Source organism: Lagenorhynchus albirostris, chromosome 6 (assembly GCF_949774975.1).
Source record: "Lagenorhynchus albirostris chromosome 6, mLagAlb1.1, whole genome shotgun sequence".
In the NCBI taxonomy this organism is placed as follows: Eukaryota; Metazoa; Chordata; class Mammalia; order Artiodactyla; family Delphinidae; genus Lagenorhynchus; species Lagenorhynchus albirostris.
In genome coordinates this window covers 902562-922327 of record NC_083100.1, presented here as the reverse complement: position 1 = coordinate 922327, position 19766 = coordinate 902562, and the positions used below count along the sequence as shown (strand labels likewise).

General features: G+C 62.5%; 1 protein-coding gene across 4 annotated transcripts in view; it reads right to left on the bottom strand.

Annotated features, from left to right (window-relative positions):
- KIF1A (kinesin family member 1A) overlaps positions 1 to 19766 on the bottom strand; it is an 89240-nt gene that overhangs the window by 53318 nt on the left and 16156 nt on the right. For all 4 annotated transcript variants that reach the window (XM_060151649.1, XM_060151650.1, XM_060151651.1 and 1 more), the window contains exons 2-10: positions 15647 to 15814; positions 8100 to 8176; positions 6867 to 7046; positions 6124 to 6189; positions 5584 to 5762; positions 4399 to 4510; positions 3062 to 3139; positions 2756 to 2821; positions 2293 to 2310 (exon numbers count right to left, since the gene is read on the bottom strand). In XM_060151649.1, the coding sequence (XP_060007632.1) occupies positions 2293 to 2310; positions 2756 to 2821; positions 3062 to 3139; positions 4399 to 4510; positions 5584 to 5762; positions 6124 to 6189; positions 6867 to 7046; positions 8100 to 8176; positions 15647 to 15752 (882 nt within the window). In that variant the 5' untranslated portion in view covers positions 15753 to 15814. The remainder of the gene's footprint in view (positions 1 to 2292; positions 2311 to 2755; positions 2822 to 3061; positions 3140 to 4398; positions 4511 to 5583; positions 5763 to 6123; positions 6190 to 6866; positions 7047 to 8099; positions 8177 to 15646; positions 15815 to 19766) is intronic.

Sequence of the window (19766 nt, the reverse complement as noted above, 5' to 3'; positions counted from 1 at the left end):
GGCGGCGTCTGGCCACCAAAGCGCAGCTTCCTTCCCACCGCAAACTTGGGGGGTGAGGAGACTCCACTTCCACCTTGTGCTTGATCATTTGACCCCTGAGAGAGAATTCTCTGCCACGTTTGTCGCGCTCCTCGTTCCCACATAAATGCCCCACGGTCACCCGCTCACCCCATGAGGAGCCCAAGCGGCGCCTCTGACTCGGTGGCTCCCTCACACGTCCCTCCCTCCACTCCGCCCCCCGGCCGCGAGTGCCTCAGCTCCAGGACCTTCGCCGCCCCGACCCTCCGCCGTCCTGCCGGCCACCGCGGCCGCCCCTCCTGCCGGTGGCTCCTCACACGGCAGCCCAAGGGCGCAGCCAGCTGCAGTCAGTCTTCCTGAGCCTGCGGCCAACCCATGGCCGCTTCCGCTAGATCACAGTCAGCTGCTTCCTGGTGACACTGGGGAGCGGGTCAGGCCCGGCCCTCTGGCCTCATCGCCCACGGGACCCCACGCTCCCGGCTCCAGGCGCTGAGCCCCCAAACTGGTGTCGCTCTGTTCCTGCAAAGTCTCCATCGCAGCCCCTCACAGTCCCTTCCTTGTTCCCTCACATGGTTCCCCACACGGTTCTTCACATGGTTCCTCACATGGTTCCCCACATGGTTCCCCACACGGTTCCTCACATGGTTCCCCACACGGTTCCCCACACGTTTCCTCACACGGTTCCTCACACGGTTCCCCACACGGTTCCCCACACGGTTCCTCACACAGTTCCTCACGGTTCCCCACACGGTTCCCCACACGGTTCCTCACACGGTTCCCCACACGGTTCCCCACACGATTCCTCACGTGGTTCCTCACACGGTTCCCCACACGGTTCCCCACACGGTTCCTCACACGGTTCCCCACACGGTTCCCCACACGGTTCCTCACACAGTTCCTCACATGGTTCTTCACACCGTTCTACATGGTTCCTCACAGTTCCTCACACGGCTCCTCACAGTTCCTCAAACGGTTCCTCACACGGTTCCTCACGGTTCCTCACATAGTTTCTTACACAGTTCCTCATAGTTCTACACAGTTCCTCACACTTCCTCTCACACCTCCACAGTCTCTCACAGTCACACCCAGCTCCTCACACACTTCAGCACACAGTGCCTCCCAGTTCCACTCAGAGCTTCTCAGAGCTCCCACAGGTTCCCTCACGCACTTCCACAAGTCTTCTCACGCGTCCCCACACAATTCCACACGCATGTCCCTCACAGGTCCTCACACCACCTCCCACACTTCCTCTCACGTTTCCACAGTTCCCCCGAATCCGCACGCTTCCTAACGATTCTGCTTGTCGTTGCACATGTTCCCACACGCTCCTCACACCTTCTTGCACAGGCCCCCTCCCAGGTCCCACCCCACGCTGTTCCTCACAGCCCAGGTTCCGCACGGCTCTCTCACCGCCACACGCAAGACCTCACACGTCCTCACGTATCTCCTCACAAAGCAGGTCCACACCTAGCTCCTCTCGCAGCTCCTCACGGAGCCCCTCACAGTTCCTGCTGTGCTGCAGCTTCACTCGCCTCCTCACGCAGAGTCCCTGCACAGAGCATCACGCTTGCAGCACAGCTCTGCACACAGTTCCTGCCGGTTCCTCACACATGCCCGCGCCTGTCACACGTGGCCCTTCAGCCTTCACGCAGCTCCTCGCAGCGCCCAGAGTCCCTCCGCCTCCTCACAGAGCTACCCGCTCGCTTCCCCCAACACGGGCCACGCTTGCCTACAATTCGTCACACAGCCCATCACACGGGTCCTTCGCATTTGCCCCCGAAGCTTCTCACGCTTCCTCTCACAGCCTCGCCCAGTGTCGCGGTCCGCGCCCTCTCTCCGCTCCTCACGGAGCCCCTCACGGCGCTCCTGGGACCCCCGCCACCGCACGCGCTTCCTCCCACCGCTCCTCACACAAACCAGGCTCTTCCCACCTCAGCACGTCACACGCTCGGCGGGCTTCCCGCCCGGTGCTTCCTCCCCCGGGGTCTCCTCAGCCCCCAGGCCCAGCCCCGGAGCCACGACGCCCCCGGCCCCCCAGCCACGCGGGCGGGAGGCCACCCTCCTGCTCAGGGTCACCCTCACAGCCCCGTTCTGTCCTCCACGAGGCTCAGCGCCGTTCGTTCACCATGATCTCAGTTCCCGCCATCTCTCATCCACCCCCGCGGGCTGCTCTCCCCGCACCGGCCCCGGCCCGGCTCTGCTTCTCAGGCACCCCCCGCCCGCCCGAGAGGGCTGAGACCCCCCCCGCTCCCCGAGAAGCGAGAAGATGCTTACCTTGTTGGGCCCAGAGTCCTGCAGAGGCAAAGACAGGGTCTGAGGACGGAGCACGCCGGGCCCAGGGGCAAAGCGGTGGGGGGAGCCCGAGCCGCCCGAGCCCCCCGCACTACACTGCCTCCCCTCCGCCGCCCCCCAGGCCCAGCCCCTCAGCCCGAGGGTCCCGGCTCCTCCCGACAGCCCGGGGGCCACCCAAGGCCCCTGCCCCGCCCGCAGCCCAAGGCCGCCCCCAGGGCCCTGTGGGGAGGCGGCACGTCCCCATTTCACAGGTGGGACAACTGAGGCTCGGGGGAGGGACAGGGTCGTGGCTCCATCTCCAGCCCGGGGACCCCCTCACCTCCAAGCCTCTGGGCTTTTCCGTGAACCTGGCCCCACAGCAGGGACAGGTGGCCGCTCCCGGCACCTCCCCAGCAGGGCCCCCCACCCCCGAGGCCACCCGACCGCAGCGCTTGGAGCCGCTCACCATCTCGGCCAGCGCGGAGATGACCTTGCCCAGGGTGGTCAGGGACTTGTTGATGTTGGCCCCCTCCTGCGCGGGCAAGACGAGGCCGGGCGTCAGGAGGCCTCAGGCCCCTCGCTCCGGCAGGACCGGGCCTGACCACTCGGCCCTGATGGAGACCCAGCGCCCAGCCCTGCACCGTTGACCCTTCCCGCTTCCCCGTCCCACGAGAGCAGGGGCAAAGGGGGCGCCCACCCGAGACGCCCTGCAGCCACTGGGCGCCAGGCCCCGCCGGCAAGTCGGTGGGGACCCTGGTGGGGGCGGCCCTACCTTGAGGCGCGTGCCCTTGGCCCCCGTGGAGTCGGCCCGCTCGCTCCCGGCCAGGTCCACCAGGCTGACTTTGCTCACCTGCGGGGACACGTGTGTCACGCGCAGGAGCTGTGACGCTGCGTGGCCCCCGCCTCCCCTGGGTGCGGCCTGCAGGGCCCCCCTCCCTGGGGCCGGAGCGCCCAACCCTGCGGAGCACAGCGGCCCTGCTCTCAGCTCCTCTGAGGAGGAGGCCACCTTCCCTGGGAGGCTACACGGCCTCTGCCCCTGGCACCTGGCACCCAGCTGTTCCCTGCCTGCTGGCCGCTCGTCACCTGCACGTCACTGTCGCTATCTCCCGTTCCACAGACCAGGCTCACCGTGTGGTGGGATTTGAACCTGGCTCCGGGAGCCCCTTCCCCCACTGCCCGCTGCCCCCGGAGCCGCCCGGGCACTGGGCAGGGGCTCCCTCCCCAGCACTCGCCCAGCCCGGGCTAGGCAGACACATGCACCCAGGGAAGCCCAGGGCTGCGGGCAGGAGTCGCCTGGTGGGCCTGCCAGCTGCCCTGGGCCCGAGGGGTGGGGGCTGCAGGCAGCCCGCAGCCAGGCCCCCGGGAGGACGGCGCCAGGCCGGGGCGACCCAGCCTCATCGGGGACTGAGCACCCCGAGCTCCCCCAGCCACTCCGTGGACCCCAGGGTGCTGCCCCCGGGAGCAGGGCCTGGCTGGCAGGGTGCCCAGTCAGAGAAATCGAGATGCTTAGGGTCAGAGCCACGGAGGGCGCCCGCCCTACTGCCCCTGCAGCGCCCACAGTCAGCGTGTCTGGATAAAGGCCCCAGGAGACGAGGCGCCTGCCTGGGTCCACTGACAAGGCCAAGGCTCATGGGAAAGGCATCTGGGGCGGGGGCAGTGGGCCCCAGTGGGCCGCTCAGCACAGCCTCTCCTTTGTGCTCACAGATGCCGGTGCCCACGGGGTGAGGGGCACCCCCAGCCTGCACCAGGGCCCACGGCCAGCCTGTGACGGGCACTCACAACCTGCGGCCTTCGACACCGCCCTCCAAGGGCCCCTGAGGCGTCTCCGGCCAGTGGGGCTGCCCCGGAGACGTCCCTCCTCGGGCCTACAGTCTCCACCATAACCGCCTGGCAGGAGGCTGTTCCAGGGTCCACGGCCCCTCCACTCAGTCCCTTCCCCAGCCACGTGGCGCCAAACACCGAGAAGAGGTGGTCTCGCAGGGCTGGCCAGCCCCTCACCGAGGCCCGGGCTGGGCAGGGAACGGCCCGCGCCCACGCCTCACGGGCCGGCACCCGGCTGGGCCTCCCCACCCGCCGGCCCGGGGCCCCGCCCGCCGAGGCTGAACTCACTTTCTCTGTGGTGATGTTGGTCTCTGCGTCGTGGCGCTTCTGCGTGAAGATGATGTTGAAGACGGCGTGGGAGCGGCTGCTGGTCTCGTTCATGTTCGTGGCCGCCACGGTCCTGGGGAACAGAAGCCACACACTGTCACCCAGGGTCCCGTGGTCGGGCGTGTGGGCCGCTGGTGCTGCCGGCCCGCTTGACCAGGTCACTAGACGTCAGCTCCCCGGGCTCCCGGGGCCGCCCTGCCCGGCCTGGTGGCGACCGTGCCCCCTGTAGGGCTCGGGCAGGGCCCACACTGCCTGCCCCACTGCGTCCGGTGCGGCTCCTTCGGCCCCGACTCGAGCCTGGCACTCGGGGCCCCGTGACTGGGGATGTCCTGCTCCCAGGGGCTGAGCAGAGCCCCCTGGGCGGCGGCCTGCAGGCTGTGATGTGGAAAGGCCCCCAGAAGGGAAAGGGGGCTCTACTGTCCATCCACACCGGCCAATCCGGGGGGGCCAGCATGGCCTTGGGGGAGAAGGCCCGAGGCTGCCAAGCGGAAGCCAGTGGTTGGTCCCGATGTCGCCGCCGTGCAGAGCCCCCAGGGAAGCCCCCAGGCTGGGCTCGCTGCCCGACAGCTGCCTCCACAGAGGTGGAAGAGCCCCCGGGGACCCCTACTGAGTGCAGGGTAGGCCACTGGCCAGGGATCCTCACCCTCCCGCGAGTCCCTGCGTGGCAGAAGGCAGGGGGACTGTTGCCACGACAACCAGGGCAGACCCTCCTAGGCTGGGAAGCCCAGGGCAGCGTGGTCACGGAGACCAATAGCTCGTGGCCGGCAGCACCTTGTGGCCGACCCTCCCCACATGCCCCTGTCCAGAGGGCCATCTGCCCTCCAAGCAGGCAGGGCTGGTCCTCACAGCCTGGCCCCACCCAGGGCAGCCACCACCCCCCAGGGCGCATAGCCTGACCCCCCACGAGGAGCAGACCCTGTGTAGGCGACAGCGTCCCCTTCCTGGGGGAGCTGGAGGCCCCCATGGGCTGGCATGTGCCCTTGATGTCCTTAGGCCCACGAGGCCCACACCTCCATGGGGGCTGCTGGACAGACCCCATGGGGATACCAGCAGGCACCCCAAGGACAGGTGTTCCTCGGAGAGACTCGGAGCTGCGCGGGTGGGAGGGGGAGGGCAGGGAGGGTGGGCACGTCACCCCGCACACACCGGGCCTTGTTCCCTGAGTCCATGAGGTCCTGGATGTCATTGTAGGAGGTGACAGCCAGCTTGGACAGGTCCTCCACGTAGGGCCCCAGCAGCGGGTGCTCCCTCACGCGCAGGTTGCCCTTGTTCTTGGGGTTCAGGAGGTCACGGACACGCTCGCAGTAGATCTCCATGTAGCTGACCTGCGGGGCAGCGAGGACATCAGGGACCTCTGGGGGGGGAGCACACGGTGCGGCCAGGCCCCCCGCACGAACATGTCAGTGGGGGTGTCAGCCCACCCCCTGCCTGGCCCTCCCCACACACAGCCGTGCCGGGGGCTCACCCAACACGGGCACAGCGGGGCCACCCGGGCCACGCAGCTCGGAGCAGCTGCTCAGCAGACACTGCAGAGCGGACACTGCCCTTCGCTCCTGTGCTCGGCGTGGGCTGGCATGTTTGCCACATGCACGCGTGAGTGACAAGCTAAGGGCACAGACCGGTGGCGGGCACTGGCTTTAAGTCAGTAAAGCCACGCTCCGAGGGACGGGTGACGGAGAGCCCTACCTCCACGGAGTAGGACATGTTGTCGTTGGTGGTGTCGTTGATTCGGGAGAAGAGGTCCTCACAGAGCTGCAGGGACAGAGCACACCACCAGACGTGAGGCTGGGCTGTGCCCAGAGCCTCACCCCTCGAGGTGCTGTGGCCCCTGCGACCCAGGCTGGACTCTGCTCCCCCGGGCCCCTCCCGCACCCTCCCGCTCCACCTTAAAGGCACTGAGACGGCCTGTAGCCAAGGAGCCACTGTCTTCTGCTAACTCGGGGGCCCCCCAGCTGACGTCTGATCCCCTCCTGTTCCTTGCATCATCCTTGCCTGCAAGAGGTGGAGGGTCTGCCATGCGACAGACCACCCAGCACTCTCCCCTGCCCTGACCAGGTCAAGTACTGACCAGCTCAGGTTCAGAGACCCACCCCATGGGCGTCCCCTTGTCCCGGGCCTCTCCCTGCCGGGAACTCCAGCCCTCACAGCCCTCCCAGGAAGAGTCGGCCCCTACCAGCAGCTGTCCCAGCCTCCCTGTCTTATGGGTGTGACCATGGTGGGCACTGCCCAGGCCTGGGGCCCTCCCGCAGCTCCCCACCCTCGGATCTGGGTCTCCAGCCCCTTCACAGCCCGTCTGCCCCACGCTGCCCCTCCTGCCCTGCCCTCCCCGCCACCCCCATGCTTTACCTTCCCTCCCGGCCCCCTGCTCTCCCGGGTCTCAGCTTGTGCTCGCCTGACTGTCCTGCCCTCACCGGCCCCCCACCGCGTACCTGCGGGATGATGCCCTGCTGGTCCTTCTCCTGCTTGCCCATCATGGTGTAGGACTTGCCGGCCCCGGTCTGCCCGTAGGCGAAGATGCAGACGTTGTAGCCCTCGAAGGCGTGCTGCAGCATCTCCTCGCCAATGTCGCGGTACACCTGCTTCTGCGAGGCGTAGTTCATGTCTTCCGGCTGCGGGACAAGGAGGGTAGCAGCTGCAGGGGGCTGGGCCTGCCGTGCTGGGCTCTCGGCCCACGATGTTCACTGAGAGCCTGCGTCGCACCCAGGGCCTCCGGGCGCCAGGGCCACAGCACCGTGGGGAGGGACGCCTGCCCGGCCCATCCACTCACAGGAGACCCGGAGAGGGGAAATAGTCCTGCCTGGGAGGCAGCTTCCGGAGGGAAGGGTGGGAGGAGCCAGCCAGTCTAGGGCCAGACAGAGTGGAAGGGCATTTTAGTAGTGGGAAGAGCATGTGCAAAGGCCCAGAGGCGGGGGTACATGACGTGGTGCTCAAGGTAGCAGCTGTGGGGGTGACGAGGTGGGGCTGGAGAGGCAGCAGGGCAGGGGCCCAAGGAGTCCATGGTCCTGGCTATCACCCCTGGACGCTGTCCTGAAGACAGCGGTCACTTTAGGCAGGCCCAGGATTACCCTGACGACGTGAGGGGCGGGGCTGGATGGGGAAGGTGAAATGGGGAGCCCTGGGCCCGTCCCGGGACCAGGCGCTCAAGGTGTGACCCGAGGTGGCCCTGGCCCTGGGGCAGGCGGCCTGGACACCTTCTCGGATTCAGGAGGCTGGGGGATGGGAGGACTGGTGTAGACCCGATGGGGGATGTGGAGGCGCAAAGGCCGGGGCTCTCCCAGGCTCCAGGGGGCGGGGGAGGGCGTGCAGGGGCTGGCGCCAGGGGGGCAGCTTCCGCTTCGGACACCGAGCTTGGGGTGTCTGGGGAAGAGGAGAGACTGGCAGGCAAACGGCTGTACGGCTAGGACCCTGGGAAACTGCCCCCAGTGGGCTGATGGCCCCTTGGTCCCTGCCGCAGCTGGGCAGTGTGTGTCGCAGCTCACACAAGGCGGCTCAGGAAAGCAGGCCCCTCCCCACAGGCCTCACACCTGTGCCCCCACCTCCCAGTCGGCCCTGCAGAGGAGCGGGGTGGTCCCTCGCCCGTTGGCGCAGAGAGGTCAAGGCGTTGGCTGAGGGCCGCACAGCGAGCAGCAGCCCACCCCCTGGAACCCCGGCCCTGGGCTTACCGAAGTGTGTGACCAGTAGGAATAGTCGAAGCTGAAGCTCTTGGGCACCTCCTTGGGCTGTTTGGGGTTAACGATGGCTGCGGGGAGGGGACAGGCATGGCGCTCAGCGCTGTGCTGCAGGGACAGGCTGACCCTGGATGCGCCCGCCCGAGGGGGACCCCAGGGCAGGGAGGCGGGGTCCTCAGAGGCCTTGGCCCCAACAAAGCCAGCCCCCTGCCAATGGGCAGCGACAAGGGCCCTGTTTCCAGGCAGACCAGCCATCTCTGCCCCCTACCCTGTCTGACCTCCCCCCAACCCCCGCCAAGGCAGCCCAGAACAGTCCCTTGGCACAGGCACTGGGTCAGACCTCGAGCCCCTGGCCCGTCCCACCTCTCGGGTCCACACCCCACTCCCCCCCAGCCCAGGTCTGTCTTGTCTGCCCTGCATGCGAGCGCTGGGAGGTGCAGCACAGTCACAGCCGCGTCCCTGCTGCTTTGGGGCCCCATCACGCCCGCGTGCTCATCCATGTCGGGGGCGTGCTGGCTGTCCCCCCGCAGGGACACCACACGTGTCCCTCCTCCTGCCGGGGCACCTGCAGGTCCCGTCCAGGTTGCTCTCAGGGGCTGTGGGACTGTCCTCTGCTTAGGTCCTCTCCCACCCCGTCCCCCTCCTCCAGCAGCTGCACCTGGGCTGGCAGGAGGCGGTGCTCACAAAACGTCGGTTCATCAAAGGAGGAGCAATGCCACCGGCACACACCGCCGGGCCTACTGGGCACCCCGGGAGCCCCCCAGGCAGGGCTGAGGCATCCCATGTTCCCAGGCCCTGGACAGGTCTCGGCTCCCTGAGGCCCGGGCCCAGCGGGCGGCACGTCTTCGGTGGCTGGGCAGAAGGGGCTGCGGCCCCCGCGCCCGCCAGGCTGCCCTCTGGGACGCTGTCTGAACCCCCGATGTCTGTGTGGGTAGAGGACCCCGAGGACCCCCGAGGGCCCACCTGGCCGGGGGTTTTCACCTCCACCAGGAACTTGGGCTGTCCTGGTGGGAGAGGGCTCCAGGCCACCGCTCCACGTCATCCCATCTGAGGGCCACATTCCCCCACCTACTTGGAGATGAAAGACGTGTCTGCCAACCCCTTGGACTGGCTTTCCCCAGCTGCAGTGGGCTGGGGGCCTCGCCTCTCTGGACTCCAGGACACCCCACCCTTCCCCACCAGCACATGTCCAGGGTGACCTGTAACTCACACCAAGGGAACAAGCCCTGGCCCTGTTGCAGGTTGAATTCTACCCCTCAAAATTCACATGTTGAGTCCTAACCCCCAGGACCTCAGAATGTGACCTTATTTACATACTTGCAGACGTAACTGGTAAGGATGAGGTTATACTGGAGTCAGGTGGGCCCTAATCCAACATGACTGGTGTCTCATGAAAGGGGAAATTTGACACAGACTCACACGTAGCGTGGAGGCCATGTGAAGGGGGAGGGGGAGACTGGGATGGTGCTTCTGCAAGCCAGAGGATGCCGGCATTGCCAGAAAACCACTCGGGGCTGGAGAGGCAGGGAATGGATTCTCCCTCTGGACCCCAGAAGGCACCAACCCGGCGACACCCTGATCGGGGACTTAGCACCTCAGGAGCTGCCATCTAAGCCGTCCAGTCCACGGTGCTCTGCTCCGGAGCCCTGGGACGCTGGGACTCCCACAGCCTCACCCCACTCGGTAGCTGCCCCGGGCCACGGCTTGGCGGGCAGGAGCCAACCGGCTCTGGGTCCCAGACCCCAGGCTTTATGGGTTCTGGGAGATGACCCGGCACCCTCGGGAGGCCGGCAGGAGGGAGCAGGTGACTGACCATCACAGCCCTTTCTTTGGAGCCGAGAGGGGGTCACGTCCATGCTGGCCCCAGGAGTGAGGCTGAGAGGAGACCTCGCCATCCCGGTTTCAACTCCTGCTGGACCTGGGGATGCGGCCGCCAGAACCCGAGCACGGTAACGCCGGCGCCACGGGAACGACAGTCACGGCGTCTCCGGAGCGCAGGCAACCTGGGCAGGGCCCCCGACGGCGCCCACCAGTGCCCCACCTCCACCCACCCCACCCAGCCACTCCTGCTCGCGGGCTGCGACACCTGCCCCCCCGCTGACCTTGCTCTGACTGTGTCCTGGTGCGGGGCGTCTGCTGTATACCCTGTGTGGACCGGGAGCTCCCTGACGACCCCCCCACCAGGGACGGGGCACGGATGTGCTCAAGGAACGCTGGGTGGGCAGGGGACAGCCGGCTGCGAGGGTCAGTGAACGCGGAGTGGGCCACGAGGAGAGCCCGCAGTGGGGACCACCAGGCAGAGCTGCTCTGGCCCGCGGGAACTGCTGTCACCTGCCCCCTCCCCCTTGGGCGGGGTCCCCTGGAGTGGCTCTGACCCCTGCCCTGGTCCTGACCCCCAGGTGTCCTGCGGGGGTCCTGTGGTGTCTCCGTGATCACAGATGGGGTTCTGCGCTCCAGAGGGGACGGCGCTCCCCAGGTTCCACCCCAGGCCTGCTCTCCACCGACGCCTGGGAGCCCTCACCAGGGCGACCTGCCTGGACTAGGCCTGGACGGCAGCCCCCTGCCGGCACTGAGGCGATTTGGTGGCGAGGGGCTTCCCGGGCAGCTCTCGGGTCGCTTCCTCCCGTGGGTTTGAGGAGGGGGACGGGACCGTGGGCTGTTGAGCGGGGGGCTCCGTGCCCTCTGCCCCTGCTGCAGGAGCACAGAGGACAAAGGCGACAGCTGGGAGGGCCCAGCTTGAACAGGGGGCGGGAGCAGCTAAGCAAGGGAAGCCGTGTCCTCAGAGCCTGAAACCACAGCCGCGTGCGGCGCCCGCCCTTCTGGGAGCCGTGGCCCACCTCTGCGGAATTCCACGGGTCTGTGGTTAAACCCTGGGTAGCTTGCACCGTGGGGAGAGCACTGACACCACGGAAATCGGCAGACAGGTGTGTGTGTGTGTGTGTGTGTGTGTGTGTGTGTGTGTGTGTGTGTGTGTGTGTGTGTGTGTGTGTGTGTGTGTGTGGAGAGAGAGAGCGAGCGAGGGGCCTCGTGAAAACGGAGACCGAGACCTCAGTGTCGGGAGTCTCGGGGACGTTCTCAACACGGGGCCGTGCCGGTCCTCATGAACCCTCAGCGACGGCTCCTCCCACTGACCTGACTTGGCCCCCACGCTCCACGCCCCCGGCAAGGCCCCCCACGCCCGTCACTGCCTGCCTGACTGCGATCTGTGGCCCTTGTCACCGGCCCGTCTAGTTCCATCTCCGTGTCCCCACTGGAACGTCACCCCCAGGGCAGTGAGAGCCTCTGCCCTGCTCCGTGGGGCCCGATGCCAGGAGTGGAGCCTGGCGCAGGCTGGAGCTCAGCGATGTGTGCTGACCTGACCCCACCAGGCCTCGTTTCCCCACCTGGGCCGTGGGAGCACCTCAGCCCTGAGGGGCTCAGGCAGCCCTAACCCCAACCCTAACCCTAACCCTAACCCTAACCCTAACCCTGAGGGGCTCAGGCAGCCCTAACCCTAACCCTGACCCTGACCCTGACCCTGACCCTGACCCTAACCCTAACCCTAACCCTGAGGGGCGCAGGCAGCCCTAACCCCAACCCTAACCCTGTAAGTGGAGAGCCCGTCGCGACTCTCACGGGTGGCCCCCGGGGAGAGGCAGCTCAAGGCAGGGAGTACAGGGGCATCTTGGCCTGGGGCCAGCCAGTGGCGGCAGGCCCCCAGCACCGTCGGCCAAGGCTGCTGACCAGGACTCTGCTGGCCCCCGGGGTCCGTCCTTTGACACCATGTGTGTGGAGCCGTTCCGCTAACAGAAAGGCCTGCACCGCGTCACCACCTCCTGGCAAAACCAAGCTGCCTGCTGTGGACTCCCAGGCCCAGTCTCACTGTATTTGGAGCCCAGAACATTCTAGAATAGTGATGGCAAATGGGGCTGACTTCTCGGATGGGTTAGGTTTTGAGACCGCACGGGGGCTGCTGGTCAGTAGGGTCCCGGTGGACCTTCCAGAATGGTGGTCCATTCCCTGAAAGCACACACTGGGCCCAGCTTGCCAGGGTCCAGTTGGAAGGCTGGGGGCCCGGCCCTGAAGACATCACCCTGTGGTTTTGGGCGGGTCCCTCCCCTGCAGGCACTGTCCTGGGTTGAACAGTGTTCTCCCGGAACCTCAGACAGTGACCTTCTTTGGAAATAGGGTCCCAGCTGTAGGGACAGAAGCACACATCACATACAATTTGGTTGGCTCATAGAACTGCTAGATTCGCTGTGTTTCAGATGAAGAGCGCTGTTATCAAGGCCATGATTACAGGATAAGAATTTAAACCGACTTTTAAGCGTTCTAATTTCTGTGTCACAGTGGAGATTCCGGGTGGCACGTTCCAAGAACTGGGGTCTCCTGCTGTGCCCCTCGTTTTGAGATTCAAGGAGTGTGTCACCGCCCCCGCTGACAGGGCTGGCAGATCAGCTCCTACCCTGACAAAACGACCGTGAGCTGCTGCCCAAACCCAGCTCCTGTGAGCCTCTGCCTCCGGCCGGCTCTGGGGCCGCCTGCCCCGCCCTAGCCCCTGGCCCGGGACCCCCCGGAATAGAGCTCCCCCCGCCCTCCGACGCCACTCCTCAGGCAGGCTTCCCTGTGCTGGGGGCTGCCTCTCTCTGTGTCTGTCTGTCTCTCTCTGTTTCTCTTTGTCTCTGTCTCTCTGTCTCTGTCATTCTCTCTGTCTCTGTCTTTCTGTCTCTCTCTGTCTCTCTGTCTCTCTCTCTGTCTTTCTGTCTCTCTCTTTATTTCTTTCTGTCTCTCTCTCTCTATCTCTGTTTCTCTCTCTGTCTCTCTCTCTCTGGTCTTTCTCTCTGTCTCTGTCTCTGTCTCTAACTCTGTCTCCCTCTATCTCTCTCTCTGCCTCTGTCTGTCTCTCTCTCTATCTCTCTGTCTATCTCTATCTCTCTCTCTGTATCTCTGTCTCTCTCTCTCTATCTCTCTCTCTGTTTCTGTCTCTCTATCTCTCTGTCTCTGTCTCTGTCTGTCTGTCTCTATCTCTCTCTCTGTCTCTGTCTATCTCTCTCTCTGTCTCTGTCTCTCTATCTCTCTCTCTGTCTCTGTCTCTGTCTGTCTCTATCTCTCTCTCTGTCTCTATCTCTGTCTCTGTCTCTCTGTCTCTTTCTGTCTGTCTGTCTCTATCTCTCTCTCTGTCTCTGTCTCTGTCTGTCTCTATCTCTCTCTCTGTCTCTCTGTCTCTATCTCTCTCTCTCTCTGTCTCTGTCTCTGTCTCTATCTCTGTCTCTATCTCTCTCTCTGTCTCTGTCTCTCTGTCTTTCTCTGTCTCCCTCTGTCTGTCTCTATCTCTCTCTCTGTCTCTCTCTCTGTCTCTATCTCTCTCTCTGTCTCTATCTCTGTCTGTCTCTATCTCTCTCTCTGTCTCTGTCTCTGTCTGTCTCTGTCTCTCCGTCTCTGTCTCTCTCTGTCTCTCAGGCCCCAGGTGGATCAGAAGTTCCCCTGAGTGCAGCCCGCCATCATCTCCAGCTCTTTGCTTCTGTGACACCTGCCCCACCCTGTCCTGGACCGCCCCCAGGTTCCAGGGGAGACACAGGGTCGGCCTCTGATCCTTTGTTCTTTCTGTCCATTCTACAGGTTCCCGTAGGGTTTGGTCACCTGTGAGCCCCTCAAGCCGAGACCCCCAGCTAATGTCTAAGGTGGCAACTATGCCGCTGGGGCCTGACCCAGCATGGACGGGGATTCTCACAGCCATTCCTGATGTCCTGGGTCACCCAACAGCGATGTGGCCGCAACCCTATCAGCTCCTCGTGCAGATGCCGCCTGCCCACCCAGGGTCACGCTCCCACCTGCGGTCACAGTCCCTGGCTTCCCACCTTAAGGCTTGAGTCACACCTCCTGAGCACTTTCTCCAGCCTCGAGGGGGCCAGGCTGGAGATACAAGAAAGCCAGGACCTGAACGGACCCTCCGCCCGCGTTGGGCAGCAGCTGAACAAGACCCCCAGCTTCCTGGGGAGGACAGCCCAGAGGTGCACTCTGTATTCAGAGGGTCCCAGCGAGCTGAGCCCCCGCTGCCCGTGGCGGCCACCTGCTCACCTGCTGCTTCGCAGCTTCTGCACCCCCGCAGTGCATCCAGGGACCACCTCCCACATAAGCTCTTGGCACCCAAATCCTCACCTCAGTTCTGCTTCCAGGGACCAAGCAGAGGCAGCACCACTCACAGAGTCACTATGAGCCCCCAGATATGCCCAACAGACCCCCCACAGGCTCTGAGTGGGGCCTCCACAACCTGCTCCAGGGCCTCCTGCAGAGACCCCCAGCCACGCCCGAAGCCTCAGCCCCAGAACAGGCCTAGGGTGGCAGCCGCCATCAGCCCTGAGTGCCCTTCCCCTGGGGCAGCCCCTCCCTCCAACCCGGTGGATGACAGAAGGGGTGGGGTTACTCAGGTGCAGGCGCACCACGGGAGCCTGCGGTGACGGCAGCAGCTCCAGGTGCAAACCTCCCGGCTGAGCCCTGCCAAACCCACAGCTGGGAGAGAGGACGGCGAATTCTTGCTCTAAGTCACCGAGCGTGGAGGTGGGCTCTTGACCAGCAGGAGATGCCAAACACTGGTTTGACTTCCAGGGGACCCCAAACAAGCCTCTAACCTAGTGTTAGAAGCAAGGATGCCGGCTCCCCTGTGGGTAAGGGCGGGTGGGGCCGGGGAGGGGGGCTTCCGGGTGCCGGCATCGCTCTGTTCTCAGCAGTGGGGTGCTGCTGAGAACTCCTTGAGCTGCACACGGGGCTCTGTCCACTCTTCTGCAAACGTGCCCCAACTCAGGACAAAGTCTGTGGTACCAGAAAGAGCAAAAGGGGAGGCTCGGGGCTAAGTCCTCTCTGCGGCTCCGGCAGCCAGGTCCTGCGCACTAGAGGGGCCCTGGAGGCCATGCCTGTCCTTCTGACCTTCTCGAAATTGCCATTCTGTCTCCTCCTACTCCCTGTTCACCCTGTTGACCCCAGGCCTCCTACTTCTCAGAAAGGCTTAAGATGACTTACAATTAGAAACAAAACAGAAGAGCAGACAAAGTAAAACGCAGCTGAAACGAGACAAGAAACAGGAACCTTGTGCCCTGGGTTGAAAAGCGGCCCCACCAGAACTCCTGTCTGCCCCGAACCTCAGAACGTGAGAAACAGGGCCTTTGAAGATGTAGTCAGTTGTTGAAATGAGGTCACACTGGATTAGGGTACGTCCCATGGTCATCAGGTCACACAAAGACGCAGACATGCAGGGAAGAAGCCACGTGATGACAGCAGAGCTTGGGGTGATGCGGCCGCAGGCCAACCTGGCGGCCACAACTGGAAAAGCCACAAGAGGCAGGAAGGATCTTCCTCCAGGAGTGTGGCCCTGTCAACACCTCGGTTTTGAACTCTGGCCTCCACAACCACGAGAGGATAAATTTCCGTTGTTTTAAGCCACCCAGTTTGTGGTCATTTGTTACTGCAGTCCCAGGAGACCGACACCCCGGGTGGACCAGGAGGGAGCCAGGGCCCCGAGGGCCCAGCAGCCACGGCCCCGAGGGCCCAGCAGCCGTGATACTCACTGGTGGTGCTTCCGGACATCTGGATGATGCACTTGGAGTCGCGGCTCATTTCTCGGGAATTGAAGGGGCGGACGCGCACCGCCACCTTCACTGAGGCCCCAGCCATCTCTGCGGACTTTGTGGGTCACTCCTAGTGGCGGCGGGAGCCCCAGCGGGCACAGGAGACACCTTGGGAAAAAGGGAGACGCGAGTTAGAAACAATATCCACAAGGGCAGCGCAGATGTTTCCGGCTGTGACACCTGCTCGGATAACCAGTCCACAGGAAGAGGAACGGAGCAGGGCAGCTGCGGGTGAGAAATGCCGCGAGTTTTAGGAAAGAACGCCAACGGGATGAGAGGAGCCTAGGAAAGCTGGAGCCTAACCAGAAACAGCCGATTCGCTCTCTGGGACCCAGAAAGACTCCAGGTGCCTCTGAAGGTCAGCGGCTGGGTGGGACCGAAAACAGGTGTTTGTGGAAAGTTAGCAGAGGGAGGGTCAGGCCATGTCATGGGTTAAATTGTATCCCTTGAAAATTCACATGCTGAGTCCTAAACCCCAGGACCTCAGAACGTGACCTTATTTGGGGACGGGGTCCTGGCACTGTAACTGGTTAAGATGAGGTCCCACTGGAGTGAGGTGGGCCCTGCCCAGGGTGACCAGCGTCCTTATAAAGGAGACGCACACGGAGAGTACCACGTGAAGACAAAGACAGAGGTCTACAAGCCAAGGACTGGGGGTAAACCGCCAAAAGGCAGGAGAGAGGCAGGCAGTGGTTCTCCCCCACGGCCTTGGAGGGAACCACCCTGCACATCTGGGACTTCCAGCCTCCAGACTGTGAGACAATACACTTCTGTTGTCTAAGCCCTCAGTCTGTGGTACTTTGTTATGGCAGCCCCAGCAGAGTAATGAAGACCCCGAGACCACCATCCCCACCCGGTGAATATCCAGGACCTGCCCCCCCACCCCATGCCACCATCAGGCAGGAGGCCAGAGGCTACCCTCTGGGAGAGTGAGGCTTGGTCCAGCCTGGAGTTCTGAGGACCAGCTGAAGGTGGGTGTGAAAAGCCCAGTGAAGATGCCCAGTAGTGGGGGACCCCAGCCTCCTCCTCCTGCTGCAGGGCCCCCACCTGCTGGCTGCCAGGGAAGAGGGCAGGGTCCTCTGCTGGGGAAACAGGACCACAGCCTCTAGCAAGCAATACAGAGACTAAAGCAAAAAGAAAAGGAGCACAGCAGAAAGAGACAAAGCAGGAAGAGAAGAACAAAAATGTTTCAACACCTTGTAATTAATATCCTCAGAAAGGAAATTTACTCACCCACGAGCAAGTGAAGTAGCCTTTTTTCAAAGGACCATTTAACGAATAAGAAAGAGTCCTTGGAAATTAAGACTACGAAAACAGGACCTTCAGAAGTAAATAAAAAGGTTGGAAATACAATTAAGTAATTTTCTGTGTGAGGAGAGAAATGAAATTTGGGGATCAATGAAAAGAAGCTACTAAAGAAATAATTCAAGAAAACTTCCCAGCACAGCCAGTCATGAGTCTCCAAATTCAAAGGGTCTACCTACCCCACCTGCTATAAAAGGTCAGAAACCACAGCAAACTGTGAAATCTCAGGGCTAAAGGGAAGATTCCAGAAGCTTCCAGAGAGAAAGGATGGAGACTCAGAATGGCACCAGCATCTCAGGGATACCAGATGCAGAAACACTTTCCAAGTGCTGAGGAACGGCGACTTTCGGCCCAGAACTCTGAGCTCAGCCAATCACAACTGGGAGGGAGGGTGAGAGGAAGACCCAGGAAGACTCTGCAGGAGGCTAGAACCTGTGCTCCAGCAGGTAGGTGGCTGGTGGGGCAGACGTGGGTGCGGGCCCAGCCCGGAGGATGGTGAAGGGGTCCCAGCAGGACCCTGGGGCTGCCTCGAGGGGGGGACGTCCCTCATCGGAGGGCAATGGAGGGGACCCAGCCAGGAAGAAGACGGGACTGCGAGGCGGGAGGTGGTCTCCCTACGCGGAGAAGCATCCACCAGAGGGTTTGAGGAGAGATCAGTGATGACCCCAGGCATTACGTTATCACTCATTCCTGACACCATGTTCTTCAAGAAAGAGAATATAAGCAGAGTGCACTCCTCAGAGCAGCAGGAAAGAATGTCCACTCGTTCTGCTGGTGTAAACACAAAATACTAACCAACACACAGGAAACACAGCAGGAAGACGGGGAGAGGCGTTGCATGTGGTGGGGTCGTTAGCAGTGCGATGGGGCAGAAAAGCTGACTCTGTCCCAGTGGGATCTAAACGGATCAGACAAAACCAAAAACAGACTGTGGAGGGTGAGGCCCGGGCGGGGCTGCTTCTCCCGTGGAGACTCGCAGCCCTGATGGACCTGGATGCCACGTCTCCATATGTTACTTTGGAAAAATTTTAAGAACAAACAAAAGGGGAAAGCCAAGAGGGAACCCACGGTGTGGCCAGGCTCGGGGCAAATGCCTGAGGAAGGAGGGCAAGGGCGCGGCCACTGTCTGGCCACCACGGAGTGAGCCTCTGCACGCGGCTGCCGCTCCCTGGGCCTGCTTGGCCACCACCCAGGCGTGAATGTGAAGCTGACCCTCACATCCACTTGAAGGTCACACTCACACGGAGGAGGCACCCCCCACCTCCCAAGGACGCAGGCCCCGGGCAGGCTCCATGCCAGGTCTGTGCCGGCTCGAGAGGGCTGTCCCTCCCTGGGCTGGAAGCCCACGGGCCCAAGATGAATGGACAGAGCAGTGCCCACGAGACTCGGGTGAGCCGGGAGGTGATTCACTGAGGAACACTGAGGTCTCATGACATCTCCCCTTCTGAAAAGGGAACCTTCTGCCTCAGTCTCCCTGCCTGTAATTGACACCCTCAGGAGAATCTGGCCCAAAGACCCCCTTCTAGAATGGGGCAGGGACCTCTGTACATGGACCCCAGGACCAAGAGCAGGAGGGGCCTGCAGAGACCCTGGGGACCCTCTCTCTACAGATGGGGGAGGGCATGGCCAGGGCTGAGGTCAATGCTGTAAAGTCCCAGGGCCAGCTCCTAGGCTCCCCAGAACTCCCCAGAGCAGGCTGGGCACGGAGCAGGACCGTCCCCTCAGGCAACACAGCTCTTCCAGAGGCTACAGGGAGAGAGGGAACTGCCAGGCCAGCCAACAGCTGAGGGCCAACGGGTCTAGGACACGAGCAAAAGCCCAGGTGGGTGGAGCAGAATTCAGGGGCTGGAATCACGCCCAGCTCCACCCCACAGCCCCTCACAGACCAAGTGCGCCCTCATCTACACACCAGGAACGTTTTTTCCAACACTGTTTCACCTTCTTACATCCATGAATGACCGTTCAGGGTGGACTGGAGGACGCGCCTTTCTGAGAATCCACGTTTCCTTGTGCTGGAAAATCTTTGCCCTTTCTAAACTGAGAAAAGCCTTAGGACATGCTGGCTGGAGTGGGAAGAGTAGGAACAAGGTCATGAATTCTTGGTGAGAATGCAAACTGGGGTGAGATTTCTAGCAAGCCTTTAGCAACGGGCCTCATGCCTTAAAAATAAAGGCCGTATCCTTTGAATAAGTGATTCCCAAGTGGCGAAATAGGTAATAATTAGAAACGAGGAAAATATTTATGAAAGATGTTCAATTTGACATTGCAAAATGTTCAGTTCTCCTCAGACTTAGCTATATTAATTCAGCGCAATTCCAGTAAGCAAAATATTCCAGCAGGATTTTCAGTGGAATTTGGCAAGTATTTGGAAGAGAGTTTTGAAAAATAAGAACAAAGAGGGGGTGCATCCCCTGCCAGCTATCGTATTTACTCTAAAGCTACAATAATTTACAAAGTCTAGTAGTGACACAAGAACAGAGATATCAATGGAAAAGATGAAGCTTGGCCACAGACAGACAGACACACACACACACAGACAAAGCCAACATATGATAAAGCAGCATTGCAGGGATTGGGTGAGATTGGTATCGGACAACTGGCTATCCCATGTTGAAAAATAGAGCTAGAACTTTATTTTGGAAAGTGTTACAAGAACATATAGGAGACTCTGCTTATGGCTCTGGAGAGAAAGTATGCATTGACGCCAAGCATGAAAAACAAAGGAGGACTCGTGCGTCCAGATGGCGGAACGGCT